At 35.6% G+C, this 23,101-nt stretch overlaps 2 protein-coding genes across 2 annotated transcripts; both read left to right on the top strand.

Moving 5' to 3' along the window:
* Positions 1-399: 399 nt before the first annotated feature.
* LOC132612614 (ubiquitin receptor RAD23c-like) lies at positions 400-13,854 on the top strand. The gene is made up of 12 exons (XM_060326710.1): positions 400-568; positions 4,463-4,624; positions 5,277-5,330; positions 8,199-8,269; positions 9,052-9,180; positions 9,271-9,448; positions 12,384-12,539; positions 12,666-12,734; positions 12,843-12,890; positions 12,998-13,107; positions 13,188-13,269; positions 13,366-13,854. The coding sequence occupies exons 1-12, from the start codon at positions 503-505 to the stop codon at positions 13,480-13,482; spliced, it is 1,242 nt and encodes a 413-aa protein (XP_060182693.1). The 5' UTR covers positions 400-502; the 3' UTR covers positions 13,483-13,854.
* A 2,069-nt stretch (positions 13,855-15,923) lies between these two features.
* On the top strand, positions 15,924-21,234 carry LOC132614942 (uncharacterized). Its single transcript, XM_060329489.1, has 5 exons — positions 15,924-16,356; positions 18,723-18,816; positions 19,535-19,572; positions 19,651-19,786; positions 20,749-21,234. The coding sequence occupies exons 1-5, from the start codon at positions 16,066-16,068 to the stop codon at positions 21,162-21,164; spliced, it is 975 nt and encodes a 324-aa protein (XP_060185472.1). The 5' UTR covers positions 15,924-16,065; the 3' UTR covers positions 21,165-21,234.
* The last annotated feature ends 1,867 nt before the right edge of the window (positions 21,235-23,101 follow it).

The raw sequence follows: 23,101 nt of genomic DNA, 5'->3' as shown, positions 1-23,101 counted from the left end.
AACTCTATATATTTGGTATAATTACAGTATGTAAATTAAAAATTCACTGTAACTATAAAAAGTAATTAAATTAAATAATAATTACTAATCATAAATACATCTGAGAGTTAGTTATGCAATCTAAAATTTCCACTTGAAATTAGTGTACTATGAAATAAATATCCATATATAAATCCTACTCCGCAACACAAAAATCTAGCTGGCTCTGATCCTTTCCGTCTTTCACTCTTCACAACCTACACCCAACCGTTCTCCTTCACATGTCCCCACACGCACCATCCAAACTACTCACTCACTCCCATCGCGTGCTCCACACTCACTCCCAAAAAGCGTGTAACTCTCAAACTCCGCTTCCTTTTAGTATATAGATATATAAAGCAACACAATACTCTTTTAGCCCTTTAATTATTAGTACTTACTTGCACCTTACGACGGTCTTCTACATTATTCTTCTTCTCGTCGGCGATCAAAACTTAACGGTGACGAAACAAACTTAACAGATATGAAGATATTTGTGAAAACACTCAAAGGCTCTCACTTTGAAATCCAAGTCAAACCTGAAGACACGGTAAAAAAAATTCAACTATTTATATATATATATATCGCTGATATTTTTGAATTTCATTTTGTTTTACCTTTTTTGTTTAAAATTGATTGAATTGAGGCTAGTTTTGATTTTTTTTGAAGTAATTTGTGATGCATATACTGATTATATATACGTTAATATCGGTGATATTTTTCAATTATACTTTTTTGTTCAAAATTGATCGAATAGAGGCTACTTTGTGATGCATAGATGTGACTCTTAGTAATGACTGATTATATATGCGCTAATTCAAGTTCGTTTTGTTTTACTTTTTTGTTCAAAATTGATTGAATTGAGGTTTTTTTTTTTTTTTAAAAAAAATAAAAAAATTGTTGAAGTAATTTATGATGCATATATGTGATGTGACTGTCAGTAATGACTGATTTTAACTATTTATTGATTATGTATGTGCTAATATCACTTTGTTTTACCTTTTTGTTAAAAATTGATCGAATTGAGGTTTGTTGAAGTAATTTGTGATGCGTCGATGTGACTGTCAGTAATGACTGATTATATATGCACTAATATCACTGATATTTCTCAAGTATACTTTGTTTTACCTATTTAATCAAAATTGATTGAATTGATTCAGCAATGACTTTATTGATTATATATGCGGTAATATCACCGATATTTTTGAAGCTCGCTTTGTTTTGCCTTTTTGTTCGAAATTGATTGAATTGTGATTTGTTTTGATTCGTTGAAGTACTTTGTGATGCATCCGTTTTTCAACTATTTATTGATTATATATGCGCTTCCCATGTCATCAAAAAAAAAAAAAATACCGATTTTTTTTAGTTTGCGTTTTTTACTTGTTTTTGTTCAAAATTGATTGAGTTGAGGTTTGTTTTGATTACTTTGCGCTGCATAGATGTGACGGTTAGTAATGACTTTATTGATTATATATGCTATCGTCGATATTTTTCAAGTTCTGTTTGTTTTACCTTTTTATTCAAAAATTGATTGAATTGAGGGTGGTTGTGATTTATTGAAGTACTTTGTGATTGCATTGATGTAACTGTCAGTAATGACTGATTCAGTCAGTTTCTTCTCTAATTCGTCGATTAGATTCCTAGTTGGAGATTTTGAGGTTTATATTGAAGCGTCTTAGGATTTGATTTGAGTTTTGTGTCTAAATTGTTTCTGATTTTTGTGTTTAATTGGGCATTAATAGTGGATTCTTTTTAAGTGTTTTAGTTTGTGTTTAATCCCTAATAAATGTATATATTAGCTCAACATCGATAAGCATAGACATCATCCAACTCATGCACACTAGGGCCTCGTGGTTAAACCACTAGACCACTCATAGGCCCTCGTAGATAGGACTGCTAGACCAAAAGCGTAGGCCCTCGTCGATAGTACGGCTAGACGCTAGACCAAACATAGGCCGTCACAGATTGTCCGCTAGACCAATCAATCACGATGTGGGTACCAACATAGCAACATCAAGCACATAGGACAAACGGTGCAAATCATCATAATTTGCTACGTAATAGTTTTATCATAACAAGTGTCACGTATAACAATATCATGTACTACTTTATGTCACCTAACTGTGCAAAACTAGTATGCCATGCTCAGTGTATTAAAATAATTGTAATACATGTTTTAAGCGTTTCATCAAATCATGACGTAGTCATAAGAGAGTATAAAATAGGATTTTAGAGATAGGGATTCTCAGAACATAACGTTTTAGCCCAAAATAGCACACGTGTCCTGGTGCACACGCGCCCCAAAACATACTAGGTAGTTTGGAATTAGTTTTCAAGCACCTATGCAAGTTTTCAAATCATGCTTTTTAAGAAAAAACAAGCAATTAAGCAGTGGCGGAGCCACACTACGCCGAGGGTGTTCATCCGAACCCCCTCAGCAGAAAAAAATACTATTTTTACAAGGTTAAATTTTTTTTTTTATGTATATATAGTAGATGTTGAACCCCCTTAGGCTTCTTCGTATGTTTACTTTTTTATATTTTGAACCCCCTCGGTGGAAATCCTGGCTCCGCCACTGCAATTAAGAGGTTTAAAAGTCCCACTTAACTCGAAAACGACAAGTCTCCCACCTTGCAAGTTCAGTTCCTCCCCTCAATTGACCTCAAATGGTCTCAATCTACATAAATTATCGATGAATGATGTCAATTATGATAGTTGGGGTCATTTCACTATTTTTGACCAAGTCAAAATCAACTCTGGTCAACTTGGTCAGAATGTGAGATAAGTCTGTAAAATGGGATTACCAATGCGCGCATGAGTTCAACTGCGTAATTAAATTCCTAATTGAAGTTCAATTACCCACTCAAATCCTCAATTTACCACTTTAGGAAACTAGGTATAAATTCATGTTACTTTGGTTTAAATTTGACTAAGTTCGAGTATAATTATCAAAGGATGTTCGGATCATTCATTATCTCTAAGATTCAGGGAGAAATCAATCCATTTTTTATCCAAGTCTCTTAAATTTGCCAAAAATGGTTGTTGTACGTTCACTGTACGATTTTATACCTAACAGGTGTCGCAATTGCGGAACAGGCTTCGGTTTCGTGGAGATGACCTGGGCCGGTCCTAGAACTGCTATAGTGAAGTCCCTCTCGGCTATCGTAGAGTTTCGCCTGAGTGAGCTTCTCCGCATTCGCATACCTTCTACTCACGTTAGGTTTCACGATCAATTCTGCGCTATCGCATAGGTCTGCCTGCCCACACTCATTGCTAATGTGAGCTGGTGCTCTTGATCGCGACGCACCACCACCGGTTGCATCATCAATGTTCTCCAACTCCGTATTTGTCTGAAACAACCTGAGCCCCTCTAGTCTCAACCCCAACCATGTTAACAGATAAAAAGTTATATATACATATTCAAAAAACACAATTTGAAATGCAAATACTCAAAATGAGGGGTCGGGTTGTTTCAATTGTTCAGGTTGTCAGTGATATATTGATGAGCATGGTTGCCTTTTTAAGGAAAACGGATAAAAAAGAGTAGGTGAGGGAAAGAAACACAGTTGCTGGTTACAAATGAGAGTTCTGATAGTTGGTGTCAAACTGGAGCTGTCAGCTGTAGTTGCTCTTGATGCCCAATCTAAACTAAGGGGTTTGGAAAAAATTTGTAGGCTGAACATAAAAGTGTTCCCCATAATCAAGTGTGATTAGCAGGATACATTTTGATATTTGGATTCAGCAAGTAGATAAGAATTTACAAGTTTGTATGCAACTATGAGAGCGCCAGTGAGGTAGAGAATGGAATCAAAAGGCATGATAACAAAAACAGAATGAGCAATAAGCACAACTATTCAAGGCTGTGACATTTCAGATATCATACAGTTGCCTGGCTTTGGCATTACGATCGTCAAATATATTTGGTCTCACTCAATGTTATTAAAAGCCATTGTTTCGTAAGCGATGTAGCCTTGCGTAGCGAGGTGTTGCCATTCAAGGGTGAACTTATGCGCTTTGGAGAAGTGTATGCATCAAATGGTGGCAGACAAAGTGACCTGAACCAATCGTCCGTTCTTTGAATCTCCACTTTTAGGAGTAGGACTAACTTTGACAATGTTATATGTTGGATGCAGCAATTAGTTATTTTAGTTCCAAGTTGATTATTATAGTACTAAATTCATATACATGTGGTACTTTTTAATTTAATAAATTGTATGCTTCACTGCAAAGAAGCGTGCACTTCATTTCTCGCTTTTGCTTCAAGCCTCATGGACCTAGCCACTTTTAGTAACCCTGGTCGCACTCTCTCGTCCACTCTTTGAACGAAGATGTTTAGCTGGATTGAACTTGTCTTAGAGATTTTAGCTCTTGTAGTCTTTTTCGCATTTGAACTTGAGATCATTTAGTACATTAAATTGAAGGCTTGAATTTTCTATAAGTTTAGGTTGCCGATGTGAAGAAGAACATAGAAACGGTTCAGGGTTCAGATGTTTATCCTGCTGCCCAGCAGATGCTTATCCACCAGGGGAAGGTACTTAAAGATGGGACAACACTGGAAGAAAACAAAGTTGGTGAAAGCAACTTTATAGTAGTCATGCTAACGAAGGTAAAGATGAATCTTTTTCTTTTTTCTTCTAATTTTCAGTGCTATAGGTTTAGTTAACTGCGTGAATATAGACATAATGTTGGATCTAAGTGGTCATATGAATGCGGATGCAGTACTTGATATCATGGGATAAGAACCTTGCAATCATTGTGCTTACAATGGATTCAATTTGATTTTTTCGGTTGAATAGCTGCTGTACTGTTGCATTTTCTCATGCGCTACATTAAGTGTAACTTGCACAGGAGACCTACAGAAGTAAAAAACCAGTGGAAATTGTGTGTAGTCTCAGGGGATGCATTTCTGTCACTGCCCATTGTATATCATTTTGTGTTCTTATGTTACATGGGTCCGATATTTGCCTTGAATATCCGTGCCAAACAGTGTGACACAAGTGTTGGTAATTGCCGCACATTCTTAGAGATATACTAAAATTATCAAAAACACTGCACGCCCGACCCTTTTTTGGATGCATACCTGTAAATAAGTCCATGTATCACAATTTTTTAAATAAATGTCTCATAGGTTTGTACCTATCAAAACATAGCAAATAAATTCACGGCATTTAGATAGACAGTCGGAGAACTTTAATACTATAGCTGTTTTATTTATTTTTGTAACTTTAGTTTGTTACTTCTGTTGCATGGAATTTTAGAGTAAGAGCTCATCTGGAGAAGGTTCAGCAACGTCAACTGCAGCAACAGCTAAGGTTTGCAGTGTTATATCGTTTTCGTTGTTTAATTGGGTCTTGCATCATATTGATAAAGGAAGGGACAAAATCTGGATTAGTTCCATACTATGGGGAGCTGAGAATTTAATCCCAAAAAGGCACTACACACAAGAAAATCTTTTCCTCCTTAATGTTTCTGTTGATATCTTTTTTCAGAGACATTCTCCTACCATCGTATGTTTGATGTTCAGCTATCAAGGTCTTATGTATAATAGATGTGGATTACTGGATTGCCAAACTAGGATTGACTATTGAGTAAATCATCATGTATTCTTACTTTTGAACTAGGTTAAATTTTTGTATGGCAAAGCAATACGTTTCCAGAAAGTGTATACTTGTTTTGCTTTTCTCTTTGGGGCGGGGGGTGGCGGCTTTCCCATCACTAGTTGTGTGATTTGTTGTCTGGTGACCTCTGGTGCATTATCCTGATATATTTGATAACTGACTGATTATATATGAGCTGCATGTGGTCATAGTTTGTGACAGTCAGACCTAACTGTACAGATCATACTCCTACCATAGTTGTGGTAATGTCATATATGGGGTAGTGACGATTTGGTGGTAATGCTTTGTTAATGTGAAGCCTGCGATGCGAGCTACTACTTCTGCGCAGCAAGTTATTGCTTTTCACAATGAATGTGATTGTAATCCTTGCTGCTTGGGACTTAATTTTCTTAGTTTTAATGTGAAAATTAGTCCTGCTGTCCTAGTAGCTGACAGATTTTAGGTGTTAGAGAATCTCTTCTCAGGATTCGTAGTGGTTCCTGCTGAGTCACTGGGATATTTAGAGATGGTGTGCGTAAATGTTTGATGGTCATAGTCGTTATAAAGCCAGTGACCTCTGGTATATATTGACACTTGGTACGTATGTGGTTAGGGTCTTACTTGTGGGTTGTTATGAAAGGAAAATATTCACCTGAAAATAAGTCATTTTTTGATTTTTTGTTTTGCGGAAAAAGCAATGACATGAAGTAAAGAGTTGAAATAGTTTTGAAAGGAAAATGATTTATGTCCACAAGTAAGGGAATTCATTTTCTTTAACCTTTTAGTGGAATGTTTTCTTTGAAGATATTATCCGAGCAACCAAGCACCAGAAAATGGTTTATTTTCCCTCCTGCCAAACACCCCTAAGTCTATCTTATTTTCTGAAGGCGATGAATTACTTAAAATAAAACTCCAAAATCCTATACGTTCGAAAAAAAAAAAAATTACAAAATCCTTAGCTAATTGATTAATTCAATTTGCTCGCCTAATTGGTATGAAGATATCAAAATTTACCAGTTTAAAAAAAAATTGTATGAAGATATCATTGTGTATTTGGAGTAAAATATTTTTCATGAAAAATCTTTTCTATGTTTTTGGTTGAGTGTAAAAGTTGGTCGCTTTTGTTTAAAAAGTGAATAGTTACTAAAAGAGGTGGTTCACTTTATTTGCTAAATGTGAGTAGTTACTTAAAACAAACTACAAATCTGGAGCTAATTGGTGAATACAATTTACTACAGTCTAATTTTATCTTTGAAGCTACTTAAGAGGACGTTTGGTGTCATGTAAAATACTTTTCATGAAAAGTATTTCCTTGTGTAAAAAGTCAATGCGGCATAAGGGAAACGTTTTGCTAGGTACTCCAAATATTTAGCAAAGATAGACAATGGTATCTATATAGTAGTAAAGATCTGTTGGTATTAATCATGGTTGTGATGGTTGTTGGAGGAAATAATTTATGGCCTTAGAAGGCATAAGTTGTTTTCTTCCATTTGGTGCAAACATTTTCTTCAATATTTTCCAAGGCCAGCCAAATATTTGAAAATGACTGTGTGAAGGAACATTGACAACATTGTATGTCATACCAACTATACCCTTAGAGTCGTTTGGTGTAAAAGTTATTCACGGATCAATAATGCAAGGGTTGTTATGCTAGGATTAGTAATGCACTGATTAGTCATGCAAGGATTGTAATGCAGGGACTATTTCTTGTGGAATTCTTAGTTTCGTATATTACAAATTAGTATACACTGTATCATATAAGATATAGGTTTACATTTTTAACAATATAAAATTTTGTCTACTTCTATGAGGGTTATTTCTGTCATTTTAGTATTTTAAATCCATATATTACTAGTACTAGCATTCTTATTCCACATTCTATCCATCATAAAATAATACTCCCTCCTCAATATAAGTGTCTTAGATTGACTCGACCGAAACTTCTACCTTATCAAAAAAGGATTGACTAGGCACGGCAGCTTTTAAGAAAATAACGGAAACTTTTGAATCTTGTGGGTAATGTACCAAAATGCCCTTTGAATCTTGTGTTTTAAACAGGAAATGTAGAATATTGGAATTAGAGAGATACCAAATATGGAAAGAGGCATTCTTTTTGAAACAAGCTAAAAGGGAAAGTACGACGCTTATATTGAAACAGAGGCAGTACATAGATTTCGACATAACTTATGTGGGTATCATTTATAAGGAAAACAAAAGTAGTAACCAAATATTAGAATAACGTTCGATTTAATGTAGGGATTAAATCCCGTCAAACCTCCAATCACATGTCACCTTAATAATTAACAATTTGCAAGCGACCAGTGGTTTCTTTTTTGCTTGCCATGGATGAGCAATTCAACTATTCAGGCTTTATATGTCAGAAATGAGTTCAATTTTATAAGTACGAAAGGATACGTGAGTGTAGCTCGTTCTGGGTTATGGTGAATGTCGGCATCGTTGTCAAAAAAGTTTTCAAGAATAGTGTAATGCATGTGCCCATGCTTTTACTTTGACTATACTATAATGATGTTACCGCTCTAATGCGTTCACTTCAGTTACAATGATTTGATTTTGGACTTGTAGACGCCACAGTCAAGTACCCCAGCACCTAGTTCAACTCCTGCATCTACAGCTGCTCAAGTCCCAGTTGCATCGTGAGTTTTTTTTTTTACTTCTTCAATGTCATATTTTCTCAAACATTTCTTTTCACTTCTGCATCATTCTTATTTGGCCGTGCAATTTGGGTGTTTGCCCTACTATTCCGGTTAAGTAACTCACGATGTATTAATTTGGTCTGTGGAAATATAGTTGCTGACTAGCTCTAGACATCCAGGTGATGATGACTTTATATAAGATTGAAGAATGAAGACTCAGAACAATGTTCGTGATTAAACATGATGAGAAGTTCATAGTACTCATAAATTTTCAATTTTATCTATGGAAATTGCTCCCCTCGACAATGTTTGACTGGGGTGAAGTTTATTTAAGAAAGAAAGACTTTTGGCACATATTAAAATTACTGTTAGCACTTGTCTTAGACATGCTATGACATTTTTGTGGATATATGAGCATATCATTATTGTAATGGGAAGTACAAAGTGAAAGGCTTCTAACTATAGGCAGATGTTGAATTTGCTTTACATAAGAATATAGGGAGGTGTTATTCTTTTTGGAACAGACTAAAAAGGAAAGAGTGTCATATAAAATGAATCCGAAGGGAGTAATAAAGTTATTAAGGCCATCAGAATTTAGGTTTGACATTTGGAAATAGTGTTTATTTCAAATCAACTTTTTGTGGCTAGTGCCTTGAATTTTAATTCACTCTTCATTAATCCTTTTTATATTGTTTTATCTCTCCATTAACCTTTATGGGAAGAGTGAAAGCATTTCATGGAAACTCCTCAGTTGTGAATTGTGATGACTTGCTATGTTTCAGGCCTGCGGCGGCTCCCTCCCCTGCGCCAGCGGCTCCCTCCCCTGCGCCGGTGGCTCCCTCCCCAGCGCCAGCGGCTCCCTCCCCAGCGCCAGCCCCTGCCCCAGCTTCTGCTCCTGCATCAACTGTTGTGTAAGTATATTCTTCAAGAAATACATTCTCCTTGCATTTTCTGCTAAATTACAAGGAACCTTTGAAGAAAATGATCTATTTATATGCCAGGCCGGGATCTGATGTCTATGGCCAAGCTGCTTCTAGCTTGGTTGCTGGTAACAACCTTGATGGAGCAATTCAGCAGATTCTTGACATGGGCGGTGGAACATGGGATAGGGAGACAGTTGTTCGAGCCCTACGGGCAGCTTTTAACAATCCCGAGAGGGCTGTTGAATACTTGTACTCTGTAAGTTTATTAGTCCTTGGTGATATACTAGTTCTGGAGTACGCGCCGCGCCCCATATTAATAAGTTAAATTTTAAAAAAGGTCATATATATTAGTATTAAACTATGTCGTGCAATTGTTATGTTTCGTTTCGAAAGTGTTTCTTCAACTTGATTTTAACAGTATAACAATCGGGATAATCTAGTCATTTAGTCAGTTTATAACTATTTCCGTAAAGCAAGGGTAAAGCTTCCACATTCTTGTGGATATTAGGTAATTTAAATCTTATTATAGTATTTATTAGAATGTGTATTTACATTTTGGTACGTATTTTATAGCATTGTTTGATTGAAGGGTAATAGACATATTTTTTGTATACCCAAAGAATCAAACATTGTATTTCACAAAAAGTATTTCTCTTTTTATTTTTACTGAGATATTTAAATTATATTGAATTTATGGGTTTTAATTTTATGACCGGTTATAAATCTAGAATTAAGAATAAGAGACATTATTATGTTAACATTGTCAAAAAAAAAAAAAAAAAAAAAGGAATAAGAGACATTATCGACTTTAGTTCTAATCTCCTGCTTAGTCTTTCTCTATTTTCCTTTTTAGTTTTACTAAGATAGAATTTATTGGTTATAGTTCTATGACAGAAAATAATTCAAACCCACAAAAAGTAATAGCTACTTTTTACTTATTCACTGTAGATTTTTCCTTTTTTGATATATTGCTCGTCTTTTTCAAAATATTATTTTACATAATTCAAATAATAGGATTCACACAATATTTTTAATATTGAGACTTCCAATATAGTTAACCGATGAATTAGAACTCCAAAATATTAGGAAAAACTTTAATTCTCGAAAAAGAAAATCTTGTCTACTGATAAAAATGTCTAAACAGATAGATACTTTTGTTAACTATCATACCCTTGTTTGAATTAGAAATTGATAAGTTGATTACCTATTTTTTTGTTGTAGTTTAACAACAAAACTTTGAATATCAAAATACGAATTTGAAAGTGCATGCCTAGATTGTGCATATTCGATTTTTAACCAAAAAATATTGGATGTGAAATATATACTACCATATTTATAAGTAGAAACATACTAGATTTTAAATTCTTAAATATTAGGACTTCCTACTTAGTTCAGATAAGGAAACATTTATTGATCAAAATTTCAAAGTCGTAAATATTAGAAAAATAATTAAATGGTAATTTTATCCAATGTGAAATTTATTTTAAAAGGTGAACGACATTTCGCTGAGGGCTTTGTGCTTTTAATATAACTAGTCTCTACGAACATGCGTTTGCACGTTATTCCCTGTCAGTTGTCACAAAAAAGTAATTGGGTAATATTACTTGTAATTACATTACAATTTCTGTTAATATATAAAAACAATCTACTACTGATTCTTATTTAATTTGTGCATCTTTTGTGTAGATTTCAAGATGATAATAATGTTATCTCTGTTCTTGATAGCGTAGATATTTAGAATTATAGTTTCACAATTGTGGTGAAATGACAATTCTTTATTGAAAATTAAAGTCGAAGATATTTAGTAAAATCCTAATATGATTACGTGGGTTTTAAGATTGTAGTTTTTCAGTTGGGTTCGAAGTCCTAAATAGTAGGGAAAAAAGTTAATATTATAAGTTATCAATATGATATTTTTTTCTAGAAAAAAAAAAAATTAACTTAAAAGGGTATAAAAGTCATTCAATATTTAAAGGATATTTTGGTCAAGTAACATTTATATTCATGCTTTCAAAAAAGTATAGATAATAGATTATCTGCATTTATGGTTGGGGATCACTGTTCGCTTGCCATCGTTGGACCCGTTCTTTCCTAAGCTACTTGTTTGTTCAGACACAGAACAGGAATGTATTCCATTGCTTTCGTAGTCAAGTTAGAAGGATTTCTTGCCCTTTAGATACTACAATATTGTTCAGTCTATGTCTTTCAATTACCATCCTTTTAATGGTACAAAGATACATGATTTGAAGGCTACTGTTTGGAGTCAATTAAATGAACTGTTTGTATTCCCTTGCTAGCAGTTTTAGCTTTTAAATTAGATGGTTCATGTAATGGGGTAGGGTATCCAGCCTGATATCCTGGTTTTGACTCTCATAGGACTGTTATCCGACAGTAGAATAAGTTCACCTGCTTGGTCCAAATCTCCAACAAATGGATCTGGCTTGCACATTAATAGGAAACAAAGTTCTCTTAATACTTTGATCTTTTGGATTTAGTCGCAATATATAAAATGATGAAGTAGCCTCTCAAAATCGTAAAATCATGCTTATAAAAACAGCATGAGCCCCCTTCAGCTCCCGTCTCTATTCCACAAGCACAGATCCACTCTCCTCCCTGGCAGCTCCCTTATATTTTTCGCATGCATCCTTTTGCTCTCCACGCCTTTTGACTAAATCCGCTTCCCAATAAAAAGAATGTAAAAAACCTCAATTCCCTTGCGAGCCGTGGCTCCTTCATCCTCTCGTTTCTCGGTCCCCGTATCTCTCCTCTCTGGATTAGAAATCTCCTTTCTGTCGGATGGTGATTTCATGGATGCTGGTGCTATGATGGCTTTTACCATTGTGAGTGTGGTGGTATTTTGAACTTGGGCATTAAATGTGGGAAAATGGACTACAGGTTGTCTCTTGATCCATCTTTCAACTGTGCATTCTTGCCTAAATCACTCATGTGGAGTTAGTCTGACAACCAATTAGCTGGGGTGTACTGTCTGATAATCATGGTAGAAGGTAGTTGTGTATCTTGTAGTGATATGTAGAACTTCTTGGTTTAATTTGCTATAGTTTCTATTTTGTGTCTAATTTTTTTGCATCAAACTGTTAAATGTATGGTGGAAGGTTTTAACCTTTTTGCTCGAATCCCTCGTGTTAGTGGTTATTTCTATTTCTTATCAAGTTTTTACACTGTTTTGACAGGGTATCCCTGAGGCGGCAGAGGTTCCTCCTGTTGCCGGAAGTCCACCCAGCGTGCAGGCAGGAAATCAGCCGGCGGCTCAGCCGGAACCTGCAGCACAACCAGCACCTGTCCCTGCAGGCGGACCCAATGCTGATCCTTTGAATCTCTTTCCTCAGGTAGACAGTCTTAGTTCACTTTTTATTCTTTTTCTTTGGGTGGGGTTGGGGGGTGGGGTTTGGGGGTTGGTGCTGGGGGGATGCGGAATTATTTCAGGGTAAGCTTTTGATGCCTTGTTCATGCAGGGTCTTCCCAGTGTGGGATCTAATACTGCCGGTGCAAACACCTTAGACTTCCTAAGGAACAGTCAGCAGGTATGCGTGTGACATTTTCCTGAGCTTCACTAGCTGCATTTCCCTCCCTTTATTTCATTTCAGAAAATCCATTTTAATGATGTTCATCTAAATTATTGTCATTCTTAGTTCCAAGCTTTACGGGCGATGGTTCAGGCCAATCCACAGATTTTGCAGGTTTGACTCCTTAAAGAAATAAATCTGTCTTTTGAGTTTGTCTCTAGTTTGGACTACCTGTAAACAATTGCCTAGGTTCTCTTGACATTCTTTCCGTTTGTTGGCAGCCCATGCTTCAGGAGCTAGGCAAACAGAATCCCCATCTAATGAGGCTTATACAGGAGCATCAGGCTGATTTTCTTCGCCTTATCAATGAGCCTGTTGAAGGAGGAGAAGGGTATGTTCACTCTTCTACCTTCAATGATTCTCATACAAGGTTGTGTTTAGTACTAATTTGTGTTTCCTATTTGATATCAGCAACAACATATTGGGCCAGCTTGCAGGAGCAATGCCACAGGCTATATCCGTAACACCCGAAGAGCGTGAAGCCATAGAACGTGTAAGTGATTGCGAACGTGGTTGTGTATTTTCTTATCTTTATGCTTTGTTCCTTCCTCTGAGGCCTTGTTTGTCTTGCTTTCCCCTCTTTCTGCAGCTAGAGCAAATGGGCTTTGATCATGACCTTGTACTGGAGGTTTTCTTTGCCTGCAACAAAAATGAAGAACTTGCTGCTAACTACCTCTTAGATCACATGCACGAGTTTGAGGAGTGAAATGGAGGCTGGATGGCTCTTTTGTGTAGCTTCCCTTGCCTCCCTCTCTTGGCCCCACGGCAAACTTAAGTTCCATATCCATGTTGTGGGTTCTATGCTATTCGAGTGCCGGAGTGGAGTGAACTGGAAAACCATAACCAAGTTATCCTCTTTTTTTCTGTTCTCCCAGTCTAGTCTTGGACCCCATTAGAATTGTTCTTATACATAGTTTGTCATTTTGTCAATCCTTCCCCCCTCTATCCCCCACTCAAAAAAAAAAAAAAAAAAAGAATCTTTTCTTTGTTGAAACTCTTAGACTGTTTAGCCTAGTTATAAACTTTTCAATGTGGATGGTCAGAAGCTATTGGTATTTGCATGCTTTTCCATTTAAAATCTGAGGTGTTCCAGTTTTTGTTGCTTGATGACTAACCATCTCCCTTTGGTGGTTATTTAAAGACCAGTCATTGTCGGACTCCGTGTGTGCATGTATCAAACGTTATTTTAGAATATGGCAGATCAGCTATGTCAATCTCAACTCACTTGTGGAGGTGGAGATTTTCGTGGTTAGATTTTTGAAAGGTTTAACGGTGGGGACTTGGACCTTCGATCTCTACTGGGAGAAAAAAAATATGGAAGATATCAGTTTCTGCTTCAACCTCCTGAAAATGCAAATGACGAGAACTATAAGCAGTCTTGTTAAATGTTAATACCTTAAACTCAATGAAGATTTTGGGCAAGTTGTCAGCACGCGCGCACACATATACATAGAGGGGGAGGTTTTGCAATTGTCATATTGTTAGGGTAGTGGTCTTGTTAGGCAACATGACATCGATCGTTCAAAATATGGAGTATGGTTCCACAATAACTCGCGTAATATAACACTATAGTTAGAACTTTCTTTGGAAGCATAATTTCTTAAGGAGAAATATTTACGAAACGTGACGATAGTTTTATATTTACAAAATATAACATTACAAATCCTATACAAAACATGCTTTTAAAAAAAAAAAAAAAAAAAAAAATTATTTTTTTTAAAAAAATATTTTTTTAAATATTTTGTTAGTTAAAAAAATGTTTTTTTTTAATATTTTTTTATTTTTTATTTCTTTTTTCGCTCAAAATTTTATATATGAAAGTTGTATGAAATGTGTATATCTCGCTCAAGGCTTGAAAAGTTCGCTCAAAATTTAGTGTATGAAAACGGTAAGAAAAATGTATGAAATGTGTATATCTTATTCAAGGATTTAAAAATCCGCTCAAAATTGTGTGTATAAAAAAGTATGAAATTTGTATCTCGCTCAATTCTTAAAATTTCACTCACATTTTTGTGTATAAAATTCATGTTAGATTTCTGTAAAATTAATACAACTACAACAACATTGTATACAACTTTGATACAACATTCAAGACTTAAAATAATCGCTCAAATTTTTGTGTATAAAATGTGTATATCTTACTCAAGGCTCAAAAAGTTCGCTCAAATTTTATGTATGACGTGTGTATATCTCGATCAAGGTTTAAAACACTACACTCAAAATTTTATGCATGAGAATGGTATGAAATGTGTATATCTCGCTCAAGAGTTAAAATTTCATTCACATTTTTCATATATAATGTTCATATTAAGTTTCTGTAAAATTAATACAACTACAACAACATTGTAACAACTTCATACAATATTCAAGGCTTAAGTGTTTGCTCACAATTTTGTGTATGAAAATTATATTAAAAATTTCGCTCATACATATACATTTTTTATGCAGCTTTTATACACAAAAATTTGAGGTAATTTTTTAAGCCTTTGAGAAAAAAAAATATATATATATATATATTTTTTTTTTAAATATAAAAATTATTTTTTTTTTTATTTTTTTAAAAATAATATATATTTTCTGGAAAAAAATAAAAATAAAATATGAAAATCCGTATGTTTCGTAATATATCGTTATGTTTTGTAAATAAGGAAAACTATCGTCACGTTTCGTAAATATTTCTCCTTAGCATATATATACATATGTAGTTTTCCCATTTTTAAATTACAATTGGAAAAGGGCCAAATACTCCTGTACTATTAGAAGTGGTTTAAATATACTCATCGTTATACTTCTTGTCCAAATATATTCCTTTCATTATAATTTTAGTTTAAATATACCCCTCATCAAATTTGATAATTATATGAAGAGTGCTATAATTTGGTGAAAATAAGTATGTTGGTCAAAAATAAGTATGTTGGTCAAAGTTTATGTAGTTAATACTGTATAAATTAGGAAAGAGGGAGTACTAGTCAAAATTAAAGCCGAGGGTCTTTTAAAAATAGCCGTCTTACCTTGATAGAAGTAAGGTCTGTGTACACTCTACCCCTCCTCAGACCCCACGTTGTTAAATTTAGACTGGGTTGATGTTGTTGTTTGTTGTTGCAGTACTAGTCAAAATATTCAGTTTTTATAAGTTTGGTCAGATCAGCTCTCAAACTGAAAAAGGGAAGAGCTTTTACGACCAACTATAAAGAAGGGGAAACAACGTGCCACGTAGCCTGCGGCCCACCTCAGCATCCTCTTATCACGGAAAGTATTGAACTAACTGGGTTAGAAGCCAACTTCGGAAATGCAGGCGGCAAGTCTGTTATGCACCAACTCTTTCAACAACTACACACATCAATCTATCATCCATAGCAGACAAAATAATTTCCCATTTGGCCAAAATGCGAAATTCATGTCCAAGAAGAATCTGCAATTAGGAAAACATTGGAGACGTGTCTTAACCACTAGAGCTGGTGGACGAGAGGTAGATTCAATTATTGAAAGGGATGATAAGTTGAGGAAATTAACACAGGCTATATTGTGGACTGCTGAGGGTGTTTATGTGTTGTGGCTCTTTTTACTTCCCTATGCACCTGTACGTACTTCCTCTCTTTCATTACACTACTCCCTCCTCTCCAAAATACTTGTTATGTTTAACTTTTCTAGAGTCACTAATCTTCCTAGTTAAATTCGATAAGATAAATTTATTCAAATCTTTAAAATTAAAATTTAGTTACAAAAAATACTACCCCATCCGTTTCAATTTATGTGTCACTTTTCGTTTTTCGCGAGTCAATTTTACTAAACTTTGAAGCTAAAGTAGATTAGATTAAATTAATATTTTAAGATTAAAATTTATATATTTGAAAACTTACTATAATTTGCAACTTTTCTCATATCAATTTGGTGAAAAAATACATCTTAAAATATTGGTCAAAATAATCTCCGAAAACGAAAAGTGTCACATAAATTGGGACAGAGGGAGTACTCAACTTCGTCCCAATTTATGTGACGATAGAACGGCACCTTCCTATATTTAGTAACCATTCTTTAAAATGACCATTTAATCTATAGCTTATTTTAGATCATAAGTTTAAATTTTTTTTCTTTATTTCTTAAACTCCGTGTCCAAACAAATTCCATCGCCATAAATTGGGACGGAGGGAGTACAAGTTACATTTTTTCTCATATCAGTATTGTGAAAAGGTACATCTTAAAACGTTGTGAAAGTTTTTATGTAGTTTGACTCTTGAGAAGGGAAACTTGACAAGTATTTTGGAACGGAGGGAGTAGCTTATTACTCATTGGAAGTCAATGTTTATTTATTTATATTTATGGTTTACAAATACTTCGGAAATAGTTTTAGTTATAACAACTGTAACTTCAAGTCGTTTTAGGTAGTTTTCAAATATGTAAGTTTTATGTTAGAATTGAGGGATTCATACAAATGTAAACTGTTTTTTTTTTTTTTTTTTATCTTTGGACTACTAATGAGTAATGATATGCTTCTCATTGATGTATGATTGTGCATTTTAATCGAGGTTATTGCAGGAGCATACAAATAAGCATTTTCCATTTGTAGATCCTCTGTAACATCTGTTGGTTATTTATAATCGTTCTTTCTTCTTTTATCGGTGTTTTTACCACTCTGAAGCTAATTTGGCCTATGCTATGGTGAAATTGTGTCGTTGGGGTATAAAAAGGCAGCATTTGTTTGTTTCTTAGTCGCTCATTACCATCCATTTTCTTGTGTCAACTTCGCTGTTATTAGCATATCATGCTCAATGAGTTAAAATTTGGTTTGATACATACACCTCAAGTATACCACTGGGTCTCACATCCTCCTATCAGGTATCAGGTAGCTTTGTCTGCCAAAACTTATACAGATGAAAGAAGTCACTAAAACATTTTTCATAATCTGCTAGGAGGTATCCTATAATTTTCTTTCCAACTTCATAGCCTGTTAGGTCACAAGGGTGCTTGGACATCTTTCTTTTAATATTTCTTTTGAGTGAGGGTGGGCTTTCAAATAGTGAGGAAGGAAGTTCGGCAAGCAGAGTCCTTTTTCTAGGATTGGATCTTAACACTTAAATGGGGCAGACAACTCCAATCTCAGGTTTGAACATGTCAATCAATCAATTAATTATGTCTCAACCCCAAAGTAATTGGTTCTGCTATACGAATCCTCTATATTCATTACGCTGTTTTGGGCTCATTTCTTACAATACTACTTAAATTTGTCTTTCTAAGGGAAATGCATGGTTGAACATATGCTTTTAGAATGTTGGCATATCTGTATATTTGATATGAGGCTACTTTTCACTCCTCACTAGTGTCAAGTTTGTGCATTCCACGGCTTATATCTGTTAGTCTTAGATACTTCGAAATTAACTTTACCTTTAGCCAGAAAGTATTGTAAAGGAAAACCAAGCAAGAAAGACACTCGATTTACAAGCAAATCCTCGAATATGCTGAAAACCTTTTACACCATAATGTGGTGACCGATTATCGTGGCGATGTTATTGTGCCTGCATTTCTCTGATACTCCTATACTCAAACTTCAGAATTGTGTGAAGATTCAGATTTTCTTCATGGCATGGGGAAAAAAAAAAAAAGAAAGCTAAAAAAGTAAATGCAACATACGTTTAAAGGTCCAAATACTGCTGTAGAATCTTAGAAATTTGTTTTAGCCCATTGTGATTGCATGTCTTTTGTTACTCCGTTTTCTGAAGAATTTGCATTTTTCCTATGAAATAGTTGTCTTTCGCCGTTATAATTGGTGATAGATGCGTGTAAGACTTGTGAATTTGGTTCCTCCACCTCTCCCCCTTTGCTGCTCATGGAAAGCGAGACATGAATATGTGTTGTTCATAAACTTCATTTGCTTATACATTTCCACAACCAACAACTCTGAAATTTCAACTTCATATTTACTTGAAAATATTTTTATATATGATGCAGGGGGACCCTGTGTGGGCAATTAATTCAGAAACAGTCAATGATCTAGTTGGTCTTTCCCTCAATTTCTTCTTCATCCTGCCTCTTTTGAATGCTGGTATGTTGATTTCTTATTAGCTATACCAGATTTGTCTTACGCAAGAGTTTTAGTAGTTACCCTGCATCCTTTCTGGTCAATGGATGCTAAGTTCGTTGCTTTTTCTTTTAGCAACGGGTGCCATAATTGGCACTCACAGTAAGTCGGCTTCTTTCATGAGCATTTATTGTTTGCTCTATATTTGCTGGTGAATTCTCAACTCTGGTTTCTTTTCTAACTGTTCAGCTTTCCTTTGGTTTATCATTAATTACCTATTTTTATCATCTATATTTCTCAATATTGAAACATACCCTAACCAGAAATATCAACTGTCAAACAATGACATGTGTCTTGGCCCTCCGCCATTGTTTGATCTTTCAAAAGCTGAGTTAGTTGGGTGTTGTATTTCATCTTTCACATCTTTTGAATTTGGTTACTTATGTCATTCAAAATGTTAAATATACTTACCACTCTTTTTCTAGTTAAGAAACATATGACTTTAAGGTCATCTTCTCTTGTTATAGCATTTAAACAGAACCTTTCCGTACACTGGCATTGTTGAGTCGATGATTTTCCACTGCGTGTAACTTGATCTGCTTGTTTTAGATGCATAAAATTTCCAGATGAAGCAGTTACTGATATGAACATTGCAGTTCAGAGGGTTCATTTCAGTTTCCCTTCTGTCTTTTACCATAAATTTGACATTGAACTTTACACAATGAACTCTTTGGCAGAGTAGGGGGTGTCCACTTGATGGAGGCACCGGTGCTTCATCCAGTAAGTACTTTGTAAAGTACAAATTTATTCATTGGCATGATCTCATTTTTAACATTCCGCTCTGATTTTTTATTCCAGATGTCTGAAGGACTGTTCAATTTTGTAATTGGCTGGACTTTCATGTTTGCTCCTTTACTGTTCACTGATCGTAAGAGAGACAGATTCAAAGGATCACTAGATCTTCTATGGGGCTTCCAAATGTTCCTCACAAACAGTATGCACTTTGCAAATACTTACTTTTGATTGTGCAAGGTTGTGGATAAAAATAGTGTCCTCCATCCCAGTGGAACTCTGAACAAGTGTCCATCTGACCAAAAAATTAAAGGATGATAAGCGTTATATATATAATATGATTTCCTGATTATACTGGAATTGCTTTGATCAAATTTTCTCAGGAGCTAAAGTGAAAACGCTATCAGTGACTAGGAGTTTAGGCGATTAAGATGGCATGGCTATTAAATATTTGCATTTACTTTCTAAAACTTCTCTTAATCAATCAAGAGCTAGATATTCTGACACTGATTTTTTTTTTTTTTTTTTTGGGGGGGCCAATATTACTGGATATTTTCTCCTTGCCGGCTTTGATTTTCTGTCCCCTTCAGATGTAACTCTTTCCTTTTGTGAGTAAACTTTGGACCAACTGTCACGGGCCGCTTCCTTTATAGTGTCTGAGGTACACTAATGGCCCGTGCGGCGCCCGTAGTCCAGGCGGACTACGAGCCAGCCTAATGATAGTCCCAGGACTCATGGCATGATCTTAAGTCCATGGCTTTGGAGGCTTAGCTTCAACGGTGCTGCTGAGACGATGTCAAGGCTTTGGCCTTGCTTTGCTAGAATGCCCCTGTGGCAGGTTTCATATGTTCTGTCTTCGCCTGCACTCTCACTTGGGGTTGGCTATGGACATGACAGTCCCTCGCCAGGAGCTGAGCGTCGCGGGTGCGCGCACAGTCCAATCCTCTGGCTTGACACTGGTCGGGTGCCTGTACGCCCGAGCGGTGCGACGCCTGAGTAGGGCAACTCTTGAATCCTTGGCCTATGTCATGGGTGTTCTTTGTAGTATGCCTATGATGCGGCTTTGCTAAATGTAGCCCTCGCGACATACTTCCATCTTGCGCGGTGCAGCGTCGCCCTACGACTCAAGAGAATTATTAATGAACTTTTTGGAATTTGATGCAGCATTTTTAATACCATACATGGCTATTCGGCTAAATAAGGTCGACTCAGAGTACCCTCCAAGAGAAACCTCTCAACTAGCTTCGATCATGACTCGTGGTGCATCTATTGTTGGACTGGTTGGTGGAGCTGCCTGTTTGCTATCGACATTTTGGGCCATTTATGGGAGAGGAGATGGTGATTTCGGGACTATATCTGATAGATTGGAGTTCTTGCGCAGCTATCTATCCTCTGAAAGACTTGCGTATGCATTCATATGGGATATTTGTCTCTACATTATATTCCAACCTTGGTTGATAGGAGACAACTTGCAAAACATACAGGAAGATAAGGTTGGCATAGTGAGATATCTCAGATATGTTCCAGTTGTTGGCTTGGTTGCTTACTGCCTTTGTTTGGATCCTGAAGAGGAATACTAAATAACATATATATGATTTAATGACTCAATCCATGTATTTAATACCTATATTTTTCATGTTGAGATGTTCTCATCGATTGTTCTGATCCATGCAAAAATGGGGTATGTCCACTGTATTTTTGCCATATGCATCTTCTTCCACTTCAGGGTAGTGACATTTCCGGTTTTCTTGTCGTGGAGTATGGTGAACTTCGCACCCACTGTTTGGGCATTGCCGACTTTATTTTGACATACTGTATGTTAAAATTTGGCAGAGGAACGGTGAAAATCTACTATGGCCATTCTTAATCGATTGTGGTTATTGCTCTTGCTGCTGGTACTTGATTCTTGAAGAACTTTAGCATTTGACCCATCTGACTTGAGTATTTGTATCGTTTGGTTGTACGAGTGTCATGGATGCTGTTGTATATGGTAGCTTATAAATTCACAATTAGTCAAGGTGCATAGAATTGTCTTAGTTCATCATAACACCATCAAGAAACAAAAGAACGAATAGTTCTGCTAAAAAAAATGAATAAATGTCACTTTCACAAATACAAACGCATCTGTCGTAGATGTAGGAAACAATTAAACCGGAGACACCAACTAATTAGAGATGAAGCCGTCATGGGCCAGGCTTGTTGGGCCGACCCAGCCCAACTTGTAATCTGATGGGATTGGGCTTAGATTTTTGAAGCCCATTTAAGAACGAGGCTTTTTAGTCCTTGAGTAAGCCTGCTGGCCCATGGGCTTGAGTGATGATGGGTTGGGCCGGCCCATGGGCCAAATAAAAAAATGGCAAACTTACTCAAATGACTACCTTATTTTAGCTTCCTATCATTTGTAGCTATCCTTTTAAATATTACCATTTGTAGCTACATTTTGGCAAAATAGTGTATGTTTTCGCGTGTATTTGTTGCCAACAAATACATGAGAACAAGGTAAAAAAAAAAAACATGATCCTTAATTTTAGCCTTTAACGGTGGAGCTATTAAATTAGATATTAATATATATTTTTTTGATGTATTTTAGTGATTTGTTTTTTGATGTATTTCAGTGATTTTTTTTTTTTGCCATAATGTTTTTCCGTGTCTTTTTTTTTTATGTATTTCAGTGATTTTTTTAATGTATTTTACTGATTTTTTTTTTGTTTTTAAAGTATTTCAGTGGCTTTTTTTGATGTATTTCAAATACATTGTGTACATTTCAACTACTATGAAGCCAAATATATTCAAATTTTCATGTATTTGAATGGATTTCAACATATACATTCAGATACAAGACCAAAAAATTCAAATACATGACAAATACATTAAAAAAAATAATGTGTTTGGTTATTAACAAAATACACTAAAAAATGCACTCAAAAAATACAAAGACAAATACATTAAAAAAACAGTGTATTTGTGAGATATAGATTTTTGAATGTATTTGTATTTGGCTTTTAACAAATACACATGGCCAGATCTGAGACACTACTACCACCAAAAAACCCTAATCTCTCCAACACCACCAAAATCCTAATCTGAGACACCACCACCACCAAAAAACCCTAATCTTTCCATCACCAACAAAACCCTAATCTCTCCAACTCTACGTCATCTTCTCCGCCGCCATCTCAAAATCAGTCCATCACCGCCACCACCAACAATGCACACGGCCAGATTTGCGCCATCGCCTCACCGGATAGAGTGAAAAGAGAGAGAGAGGGGTGAGCACAAAGGGAGACGGAGAAGAGAGAGAGAGGCGGCGGAGAGAGAGAGGGGTGAGCACAGAGGGAGAGGGAGAAGAGAGAGGGGGGCGGTGCGACCATGGTGGTGGTGGTTGAGAGAAGGGGAGAGAAATTTTTTAGGATTTTGAGAAATGAAAAATCTGAAATGGGTAGTGATTGGGAAAAAAGAAAGATATATGTGTTTGGGTATGTATTTTTTGATATAGCTACCATTTGTAATTTAGAAA

This window comes from Lycium barbarum, chromosome 10 (assembly GCF_019175385.1).
Source record: "Lycium barbarum isolate Lr01 chromosome 10, ASM1917538v2, whole genome shotgun sequence".
NCBI lineage: Eukaryota > Viridiplantae > Streptophyta > Magnoliopsida > Solanales > Solanaceae > Lycium > Lycium barbarum.
This window is presented reverse-complemented; position numbering and strand designations above follow the sequence as displayed.

What these genes read in the sequence shown, in the direction of transcription:
- LOC132612614 (XM_060326710.1), top strand. Translation starts at nt 503, where the DNA reads ATGAAGATATTTGTGAAAACACTCAAAGGCTCTCACTTTGAAATCCAA. An exon ending in TAGTAGTCATGCTAACGAAG is followed by an intron (nt 4,625 to 5,276) that starts GTAAAGATGAAT and finishes ATGGAATTTTAG; the next exon opens with AGTAAGAGCTCATCTGGAGA. An exon ending in TCCTAAGGAACAGTCAGCAG is followed by an intron (nt 12,735 to 12,842) that starts GTATGCGTGTGA and finishes TGTCATTCTTAG; the next exon opens with TTCCAAGCTTTACGGGCGAT.
- LOC132614942 (XM_060329489.1), top strand. Translation starts at nt 16,066, where the DNA reads ATGCAGGCGGCAAGTCTGTTATGCACCAACTCTTTCAACAACTACACA. An exon ending in TTTTACTTCCCTATGCACCT is followed by an intron (nt 16,357 to 18,722) that starts GTACGTACTTCC and finishes TATATGATGCAG; the next exon opens with GGGGACCCTGTGTGGGCAAT. An exon ending in CCTGCCTCTTTTGAATGCTG is followed by an intron (nt 18,817 to 19,534) that starts GTATGTTGATTT and finishes TTGGCAGAGTAG; the next exon opens with GGGGTGTCCACTTGATGGAG.